Raw genomic sequence first — 11,128 nt, forward strand, 5'->3', positions numbered from 1 at the left:
GATATTTCTTAAGTGTACCTCTAATATTATTAGGCTTCAAAGCTTTCTCAGAGTTCAAGCATAACTTATGTTCTTGGCTCCCTCAACTATGATTAGCCCTCTCAAAAATCTTCATCAAGCTCCGCCACTGCCACGCCTACCAGATCCTCAAGACCGGCGGGTTGAAGGAGGATAATATCGTCATCTTCATGTAGGACAATATTGCCGGGAATCTTGAGAATCCCCACCCGGTGTCATCATCAATCACCTGAAAGGCGGCGACGTGTATGCGGGAGTTCCCAAGGACTACACCGGGGATGATATCAACGTGAATAATTTCGTCGCCGCGCTGCTCGGCGACAGGTCGAGACTCACCTGCACCGAAAGTGGGAAGGTTGTCCTCAACGGGCCGAACGACCACATTTTCGTCTACTACTCCGGCCATCGACAATGTCACCATAGCGGATATCCAGGTGCAGCCGTCATCGTCCTCAACAAAGCGAGAGGAGGCAAGTAACCTACCGCAGGACACTATGGCACGACGGGTTAAGGAGGACGGGAGGTTTTACTTCATCGGCGGCTTCCTGTTGGACTTCAAGAAAGGCCATGTGCTCACCGCAGGCCGGCTGGCCGGGCAGCCCCTGGTCGATGCCTAGCGCTGTCTCAAGACCATGGTGAGAAGCTATGAGGATCACTGCGGACCGCTGTCGACCTATGGGCACAAGTATGTCCGGGTGCTTGCAATTGTCTGCGACGCTGGCATACCAGAGGAGGTCATGGCGAAGGTGTCATCTCAGCTTGTGCTGATAAGCAGCGGCGGAGCTTCATGAAGATTGTTGAGGGGCTAATCATAGTTGAGGGGGCGAAAAAGATAAGTTATGCATCGACTCTGAGAATCCTTTGATATTCAAGTCTAATAATTAGGGGGTACACTTAAGAGTTTTCGTAGAGTAGGAGGACAATGGCCCCCTTTGGCCCCATGAAGCTCTGCCGATGCTGGTAAGTGTGGTTAGGTTGTAAGGATCGGATTGAGATGGTGGAGTTGCTATTGGGCGTGACAGTGTAAGGCCGGCCCTAGTGGTAGTATCTTAGTAGTATCATGCGCTTGAGAATAGCAACCATGCTGATGTGGCAGAGAATTAAAGAAGAGAGAGAGGGTTAGAGTAACATAGGTAGATACCATATCATAATAAATGATGTGCTACTATGTGTCATGCATGGCCATTATAAGATAATCTATGATACTACTCTATAATACTATGCAATATGAGGATAGTATCATACACTAATATCATATGCATGATAATAGTTTGTGATACTCTCCACTATGAGGCTGGTCATAGTGGGGAGTAACTTAGGCTAGTGTCATGCACTAGCATAAGTTACTACCTTCATAGTGTAAAGTAATATAATAGTAGTATCTTAGATGGCTTCATTTATTAGCTTGTAGACTCATCTTGTCTTGAAAAGCGACATGTTACAGTAACATATTATGTTACCACCTCTCATTAATTACTTGCCATATAAGCAAAAAAATTCTTTGAGTGCGCTTTGTTACTACTCCCTCCTTCCATCTATATAGGGCCTAATGCATTTTTTAAGACCGCCTTTGACTATTGACAAGATTAATAGTACATGACATGCACAATGTGAGAATTATATCATTGAAAGCTCCTTTCACACACGAATTTACCGGTGTGCTTTGTGTAAGTTGCATGTCATATATTATTGCTCTAATATTTGGTCAAAGTTAGCCTCGAAAAACGCATTAGGCCCTATATAGATGAAAGGAGTGAGTAGCTAAGTTACTCTCACTATAAGACTAGCCACAGTGGGAGTAACTTCAGCAGTAGTATCGAGTCCAACTCAGCAAATTTATTTATGTGGCAATGAGTTAATGAGGAGAGAGATAGTTTAAGTAACTTAGCTAGTTACTATAACATCACATGTCCCAATGCAATATGAGTCTATAACCTAATAAATGAAGCTTTGCATGACGCCACACTTATGTTACTCCCTCCATCACAGTTTATAGGGCGTCTAGCCCAGATCGCTGGAACCAAGGGATGCAGCGATTGGCTCCATTTTATCCATAGCGTAGTTAATTGTGTGCGCCTAATTAGCTGAGAAGTTAATGATTCGGTAAACCCCACCTCCAATAAACGAGCAGCCTCCTTGCATGCATTGGTGGAGACCAATTCCACACCATGTTCACACCCCGGGTTTCCACCCCACGTTCACACCATGCATGCAGCTAGTACTAGTACTCCTAATTACTCATGCATGATGTACTACTAGGCAGTAAATGAAACGTGCCTTAATCCTTCTCAATTCTGAAAATGCATGAAATCTGAAAGGTGCCTTATAAACTGTGACGGAGGGAGTACCCACTATGAAGGTATAATATAGTCTAGGGATATGTGTATGTTAGTAGTGTATGTTAGGCTAGCCATAATGGGGGTAACTTAGGTAGTAACTTAACACATCCCGAGACAATTTTGCTTATGTGGCAAGTATTTAATGAGGAAAGTTGTGCTTGTGGTAACATAATATGTTACTGTAACATAGCGCTTTCCGAGGCAAAATGAGTCTATGAGCTAATAAATGAAGCAATCTATGACACTACTATTATGTTACTTTGCACTATAGAGGTAGTAACTTAGACTAGTGTCATATGCATAACACTAGTATAAATTACTCCTCTCCATTGCGGCTAGTCTGACTAGCCTAAATAGCCTAAGGATCACTAGAAGGACATTAATTATGATGATTTTAAAATATCTAAGATCTAATTATGGTAAGGTCTTTAATTCTAGAGAAAATGAGACCACAAACACGTAAAATTAGGCGTGAGAGTACGTTCTAGTCCACTAAATCATAAGTTCATTCCCATATGCTACCTCCATCCTTGTTTATTAGTCTCTTTAGTATTTTGTGCCAAATTTTGATCATACATTTAACTAATAAAATGTTAAAGCATGTCATCAAAAATTAAAACATTGAATTTCTATTTGAACATAGTTCTCAATAATATTATTTTTGCAATGTATAACTTATATTTTATTAGTTAAAAGGATGGTTAAAATATGTCCCTAAATACGAGGGGTACTAATAAATCAGGACAGGGTAGTATAAACTTGTTTTATAGGTTCTCTTTTGGTCAAAATTGCACTAGCTTAGCAAAAACGCCACATCAGCAAGTGACATGCGAGATGTTTTTTTTACCAAACTGCTGCCCATGTTTCTACCGCAATGACATCAACAATGTTTTGCTATTCTATAGTCAACACTAACTAGATGTAACGTGTGTGATAGAAGTCGTATCGTTGCCTCTGTCCCGTTTATTTAGAAAATTTCACCCCAGCAATCTCCAAATTCTCATTAGGCCCCTCCCAATGCTCCACCGTGAACAGGTGCTAAGCATGCCACATAAGCGAAAAAATGACATGGCACTACATTTAAGGAGAAGAGAGAGTACTTTGGTGACCCCAGGAAGAACCAATGCTAAGCGCAAAAACCTAGGCAAACCACTTAAATTAAACAATTTGACCAATACATGAAAGACTTTAGGTGCTAACTCATTAAATAATGTGTGCTTAGCAACAACAAGCTAAGCACCCTATGCATTGGGGTGTTGAATTGCTAAGGTATTTAATACACTTAGTACCTCATCTAAACACCTTTGCATTGGAAAAGGTCTTAGTCCGTACTTGTTTATTCTAATTTTGTGTCTACACAAACTACGACCAAAAGGCGATCATCCAGGTAGTGGACATTGGCGATCAATAAAGTCACCCAAATGGTGGAATCGAAGCGACGGGAACATTGCGATGAACCTCAATTTTGGTTACTGTGTTTGATTCCCGGTCTCCCTTACCGACGTAGCTGGGTTTTGACGGTTGTAGTTTCCGTAGAGTTCAATGAGCTGCTTTGGGTGTCTTTTTTTTTTTGGAAAACTTTCAATCTATTCATCTTTAATCATAATAGTGCAATAGACATTAAAAATAATAAAAATTACATCCATATCCGTAGACCACCTAACGACCACAACAAGCACTAAAGCGAGCCAAAGGCGCGCCGCTGTCATTGCCCCTCCCTCGCCGGAGCCGGGCAAACCTTGTTGTAGTAGACAGTCGGGAAGTCGTCGTGCTAAGACCCCATAGAACTAACGCACCAGAACAGCAACTATCACGGATGAAAAGTGTAGATCAAAAGAATCCTACCTGAAAACACACGAACGAAGACAAACGACGAACAGATTCGAACAAATCCGCCAAGGACAGATCCGCCGGAGACACGGCGCATCACCGAAACGGGGGCTAGGCGGCGATCCCTTTATTCCATCTTTAGGGAGTCGCCACCGTCCCGCCTTCCCGAGCAAGACACAAACCCTAACAAAGCTTTAAAAAAGATCTAAAAATGAAGCCCTCCCACCGGCAAGGGCCGAGATCCACTCCGCCTCCATGGCATAAGGCTATCGGAGACAGAACGGACCGGCGCCGGCGCCGATGGGAGGCAAAGAACCCTAGTTTTAGGGAGGCGGCAGCTGGGTATTAGTCTATTTGGAGTTTCCTTGAACGCACAAAGAGTAGCTGCTTTGGGTGTCTTGGTCATGAAGTCATAAGAAGGAGATCACCGAAGCCTGGTTTGCCCCTCTTGCACGGGTTTAGGAGGTCACTGTTACCATTGGTTTGCAAGACATTGTGCACACCCCCGGTCATTCAAAATTCACCATGCTAGACACAAAACTGGGCGCCCCCTTCGGCACGCCTTGAAGGCGCTGTCCCTCGCATGCTTCTTGCTGCCAAGGTGCTCTCAAAATGTCACGAACATATTTTCTTTAAACATGAACATTTTTCATGCCACATACATTTTGTTTGCATGGCATGAAATGTTTTTAGCTAAGCAAATATTTTCCACAGTATGAACATTTTTGTAATGCCATGAACATTTTTTAAGCATGGGAGAACATATTTAAATGTCTCACACATTTTTTTGAATGGTATGAAACATTTTAATTATGTGGACATTGTTTTGACATTATTCTACATGTTTTTAAATGCCACAAATATATTTTAAAACACATGCTTTTTCAAAACATCATGCGCATATTTTGTTAAATGGTACAATTTTTTTAAAGGTTAATGAACATTTTTTACACTGCATGTATATTTTTCAAATATACGATGAACACTTTCAAAAAATTAACTAAATCAATTTTGAAATATATGTATTTGGATGGTCAACATTACGAGTCATGAGCTGGTCCACTACCGGCTCCCATGTTGGATATCCGTGCTAATGTCTCGCATAAAGCAGCTGCTGTTTTTCCGCGGTGGCTCTTTGGAGGCTCAACGGCTGCTGTTTGCTCTTTGCTGTGATGAATTTGGAAATTATTTGGGTAGCTCATTAGGGCATGTACAATGGTTGTATGATAGTTTTATCTTAAGTTTTGCATATAATTTAGAGATAACAAAAAAAAGAGTCTATAATGAGTCATCTCTTAGCCTTATCTTCAATAACTAGCAATTCCTAAAAACATGATGAGACATATTGTGCAAAGGGATCATCTCTTATCTTCTCTTAAATAAGAGAAGACAAGCCTTTTCTTATGACTTCTCTCTCCTCCATCTCATCATTGATCCTACGTGGCACTCCTAAGATAGCATCATTATACATGTCCTTATTGGTCATACATGGGGTGCTTGATGTTGTTACGCTGGAGGCCGTTGCATGCCGGAAAGCGTTGTCTTAAGCGGAGGATCTACAAAGTTTTTGGGCCGCATCTGATACGATGAACACTTACAAAAACAGAAAACACATTTTTTTTGCGTTTTCGAGAGGCACGGCCGTGCTTCTTGTGAAAGCACAACCATGTCTCTCGTGAAAGCAAAATTGCGCCTCTCGCGGAAGGAAAAAAATTAGAAAACATGTTTTTTTTCGTTTCCGAGAAGCACGGTCGTGACTCTCGTGAAAACAAAACCGTGACTCTCGCAAAAGAAAAAAAGGAAAACTTGTTTTTTCGCGTAATTTTTTTCAAAAAAATTTTATTCCAAAAGCTAAGGAAGATTGGTGAAAGACCGAAACGTCGAAAAAACCATTTAAAAAGAAAAAAATCTGTGCGAAAAAATTAAAAAAAATCCAAAAAAATTGCCCAGAGCACGACATGTGGCGAACGGCTGAGTGCGCGTCAAGTGGCACTGATCGTTGTGAGGCTCCCGAAGGATCGCTTCTCAACTAGGTGCTCCCATGATATACACAGAGGCAATCATGAGAGGTATGGTTCCATTATTAGAGAGATCAAGGATAGAGCCGAAGTTTTCAATTGTGAACTTTTTTTCGATCATGATGCGCCGTGTAGTGCTGCCCCTTTTTGGCCGGCCCTTTACCGAGTTTTTGTTTCTTTTCATTTTTCATTTTAGTTTTTTATATTTCTCCTTCTTTCTTTTTCTATGATGTTTCAATAGATAAGCTCACTCATTTAAAAACGGAAACGTTTCCTACGCCAAGTCGGCCGAAACTTCGGCCGGCCGCCTCGCTTGCTACGAACGTGGGGTCTAGCACACAAGCCACGTTTCCCACACCGCTTTGTTTTTTTACTTCCTTATTATCTCAAGTCACGACCTCATTCACTCATTCCCCTTCCGTCTTCCTCGCGGCTGCTGGTTTCTCGACATAGCTCACCTCCTCTCTCTTCAGACCTCCCAGCGCCGACGCACCTGCAGGCCAACCACCACTGCAACGCTGCTACATCACCACACCCCGCATCTAGTGCAGGTATGCCGGAAACCGACGAGTTGCGGTGCTGAAACCTGACCAGCGGGATTTTGCTTCAGCCAGCGATGGTTGTGGTTGGCGGCGACGGCGATGGCGGAGAATAAGTTGCTTTTATTTTTTATTTTGTTTTTTGTTGGAATCCTCGGCGGCGAACGCCATGGCCACCATGATTTTTTTTGCTGCAACTAGCAATCTTTTTTGCTGGAACCAATCTTTGTTTTGCTACATCGGAGAAGACTACATGCTTGGGAATAAGCTGCATCCAAGGATTTTTTTTGTTATATCCGACATCAATTTTTGTTGGAACCAGCACTAGCGCTGGCTACGACCCGTTGACGCATATTGGAGCTACTGCCAGAGGGGAAAATGCTACAACCCGTGCATCAGATTGCTACGGCCGGCAATTTTTTTGTTGGAACCACTCGAGAGTCATAGCGGAGGAGCTGCATCTAGCGGCATAATTTGCTACATCCGGCTTCAATTTTTGTTGGAACCAGCACGAGCACAGGTCAGCCACACAATGCCACCAGAGTTGCTTCCACGAGCAGCCCGGATGCTGCAACCGGCGGCCGAGGTTGTCATGACCATGCTGGCTGCGCTATGATGTCAGGCGATGCTCGGGGATAGCGACGTTTTTTGTGTTGCATGGGATGCAGCAGGGGCTGCTATTGATGACGGAAGGCCCGTTGAAGGGCGAGTGTTGATGGGCGGCGAGTGCGGGCGGCCGGAGCGACTAGCATAGGTGGCGTCGTTGGCCGCCAAGCATAGGCAGCCAAGGACGAGCGCGGGTGGTGGTGAGCGCGAGTCCGCCATGGTTCCAAGATGCTGGTCAACGCGAGACTAGACATGAAGGGAATGTGTGACGTGGGGAAATCAACGACAGGGAGTGGCCTAATCGATCGGTTGTGGGCCGACCAACCAAAATTTCGGCCGGCAGACCGGCGCCTATCACTGGCCTTTAAAAACAAATTCATTCATGCTATTTCACAGTAATTCACATGCAATTTTTTGTTAAACGGTACTAATCAGTCCTTGTGACCGTTTTTAAATAACATAAAGTCGCATATGCTCTTCATTGAAGTATTTCAAGTATTATCGTGTACAATATTTTTGTCATGTGACTTTTTTCTAGATGGTGAACATATTTCAAAAAGTATATCTTTTACAAAGTATCATTAGTTAAACTACATCTTAGTAATTTGTTCTTTTGTTGCAAAACTTCATTTTGAATTTTTATTACCTACATCAATTAGTCCGATTTGGAATTCTCACTATGCCATTAATTTCAGGCTGATTATGAAAACATTGTACCACAATCTTCGCCGGCGAGTCCGGTATAAGGGTTGTGGAGGAGGCGTAGTGTAATCATGGTCGTTCCTCAATCCGGGCTATCTTGGGCTGGTTTTAAAAAGCCAAACCTAAATAATCCAAGCTCGAGCGGACACGGTCTAAAAAATAGAACTACGATACTTTCCTGTTTAAAACCATTAAATTAATATTTTTTGGAATATATTCAGACATTATTATTTATGTTTTTCACTAAAGTCCATTTTAAGCATTTTTGGGGTTATTTCAGGCTTCAGGCCACCCCTTTTGACGAAACCGAAGCTAGAGCTGACCGGACTGTCGGATTACGGGTTTGGGGCTGGGCTGCCCATGCTCATCTCAGTGTAGAGGATGTACTCAACCTTTTTTTTTTTGAACCTAGGATGTAGTCAACCTTGCGGACGCACACAACTACATACACATATAGAATAACCTAAAAACATACACTTTGCAAAATGGGTAGAGGTTTCTTTGTTCATAATTCTGTGAAACGTACGTAGTACAATGGTGTTCTCCTCTTTATATGGACTATAAAACGATGAGCAGGGAACCTGCAAGGTTCGCGTGGGATCGTTTCCAGTAGAGCACATGACGGTCATTTGGAAATAGAACAAGAATGAATAAAATGTTTCCACCGGACACCAACAAAAGCTTTGTTTTCATCCCTTGCGCACAGAGAAATATAAGCACACATTTTTCTCTCCAACCAACGTGTGTATGTAGAGAAAGGGAGAAGATCCCTTTTTGAAAGAAACAAGATAGCAGCAAATGGTCTGGAAGGGTTTCAGTGTGCAGTGGACGGCTTATTAGCTTGTCCACCTTGCAGACCGATTGATCTTCAGAATCAGGTTAGATGGCCCCTTTGGCGCGCCTTGAAGGCGATGTCCCTCGCATGCTTCTTGCTGGCAAGGTGCTTCCGTGTAGTGGACTCGTGCTCTTCGTCGGAGTCTGACAGAGGGGCGACGGCAGAGGCAGCAGCCGCATATCGCTGTAAGAGACAGAGAGCAACGGGAATCAATATATATGCTAGCTACTTATATGGCGACCCACCACGAGGAAGGTTTTTGAGTTGGAATTAGAAGTGGGTAGGATCTAGCGGTAGCAGTAGCTTGTAGCCATGAAAGGTACCTGGCTTAGGCCAATGGCATGGCTGCTGCAGGAGACGATGCGCTGCATCCAGTCGAGCCACTCGACGGGACTGATAGGTCTTTGGCCGCCGCGGTGCAACTTGACCGCATTCTTTGGAACCCCCCTCAACGCAGCTACCGGCAGATGAGCAACATCATGCCCTTCATATTTGACTTGTATCGATTTGAGGTTCTGGCAGCACCCGTGGAGTGGGGCGCCGCGGCGACTGGCCCTCATACAACTCCCCGAGATCTGTGATCATGAATGTAGTGAGATGATGGTAGTAGATTAATAAGCCAAAGTTGACATATTATAGTAAACTGTCTACACATTAGTTAGACACTTGGGAAAAGAAAGATACAGCACCATGCAATCTTGCAGCACGATTCTCTCCAGATTCGGGAAGCTCTTCAACACATGCGCCAGAACCTGGCATCCATCCCCAATCTGACATTCTGTCAGGACCAATGTTCTCAGGTTATGGAACTCGCTGAATAGTTAGGGTTCCTCCCCAACCAATGCCTGCATTTGAAATCCATGGATACAACATATATAGATCAGTTGATTTGATGCACAAAGATCATCAGTTCATGCACAAAGATGGATAGAACTGTACGAACGTACCCATGTGGTGAACCACCGCAGTTCCAAAGCTCTGGCAGTTCGAAGGGATTTCAGGAGACCGAGTACGCCGGCATGGCACGAGATGGATGCCACGGCGAGGGATGGCATCTCTTCTTCCACGGCGACCGGCATGCCGACGTTCAAGGAAACAAGGGCAGGAGCGGTGAGGCACAGTCGCGCCGCCTCGCTGGAACTGCCCTCGACGGCCAACCTCTTGAGCGACCGGGAGGCGATGCAGATGCGGTTGGCGTTGTCGTCCCAGGACCGCCGGTGGCACTCGCAGTTGACGAGGTGCAGGTCTTCCAGGACAGGGCACTGGGATCTCAGCTCCTCCTCGAAGCTCTCAAAAAGGATCAATCCGGAGAGGGACAGCCTCGTTAGACGGCTGGTGGCGGTGGGTGTGCGGCTGAAGATGCCGAAGGAAAAGAAGGGATCTTTGTGAGATCTGTGATGGCCGCCAGCGCCATGATCGTAGTCGCAGGCGACGCGGAGCTCGGCGGGGCGGCGCGCAAGGCCGCGGCGGATCCACCGGTCCATGCCCCTGCGGAGGTCCACGTCGCCGCCGAGGTGCAGCCGATACGCGTCGAGCGGCGACGCGGCGTTGAGGGGCAGGACGGAGTCGGCGAAGTCCTCGAAGTCTTGTCGCTGCGTGATCTCCCTGCCCCTTCTCTCGTCCCGCGCTCGTCTGTACGCGTCGTACATGGCCGCGTCGTAAGGGCCGTTGTAGGACGGCTCCGGTTCCGGTTCGTCAAGGAGGAAGTCGCGGTGGTGGATGTCGACGCACGGCACGTCGCGCCAGAGGTGCCTCCACCGGCGCGAGAGCAGGCTGGTGTGCACCACCTGCCGGGAGCGGAGGTGCGACAGCACGCTGTGCAGGAGGCAGTCCGGAAGGTTGCTCAGCCGGTCGCCGCCGGCAGCGGCAGGTGGCGTCCCCATCGAGAGAGGCTCGATCGAATCTTGGTTCGGTCTCCCGATCGATATCTATCCTGTCCAGTATTTACGGGTGGCATATATATGTACACGTACCTGATCGAAAGATACGGGAGAAGTACGTCGGTCGTTAACACCGCAAAATCTCTTTTACCGGAACCGGTATGTACCGGCAAAGGACCATCTTACACCTCAGACTTTAATATTCGTGCAAAGAAAACAAAATCCTTTTCACATTTGAAGATACAAATGGAATACACAGCTAGTACAACTGACATGCACAGATTTTTGTTAGGCAAACTAGTGGAGGATGCTTTCACATGTCGTCCTCCTCTCTCTCTCCAAACAAAAAACTTCCCTTTTA

General features: G+C 45.3%; 1 protein-coding gene across 1 annotated transcript; it reads right to left on the reverse strand.

The window, feature by feature from the left end:
- Positions 1 to 8,641: 8,641 nt before the first annotated feature.
- LOC147966417 (MEIOTIC F-BOX protein MOF-like) lies at positions 8,642 to 10,773 on the reverse strand. Its single transcript, XM_087527247.1, has 3 exons — positions 9,835 to 10,773; positions 9,211 to 9,732; positions 8,642 to 9,070 (listed from the first exon to the last, which is right to left on the reverse strand). Exons 1-2 carry the CDS (start codon positions 10,768 to 10,770, stop codon positions 9,709 to 9,711), a joined length of 960 nt encoding a protein of 319 aa, XP_087383373.1. The 5' UTR covers positions 10,771 to 10,773; the 3' UTR covers positions 8,642 to 9,070; positions 9,211 to 9,708.
- Positions 10,774 to 11,128: the final 355 nt, after the last annotated feature.

Source organism: Triticum urartu, chromosome 6A (assembly GCF_056163025.1).
Source record: "Triticum urartu cultivar PI428250 chromosome 6A, HENAU_Tu73, whole genome shotgun sequence".
NCBI classification, from domain to species: domain Eukaryota; kingdom Viridiplantae; phylum Streptophyta; class Magnoliopsida; order Poales; family Poaceae; genus Triticum; species Triticum urartu.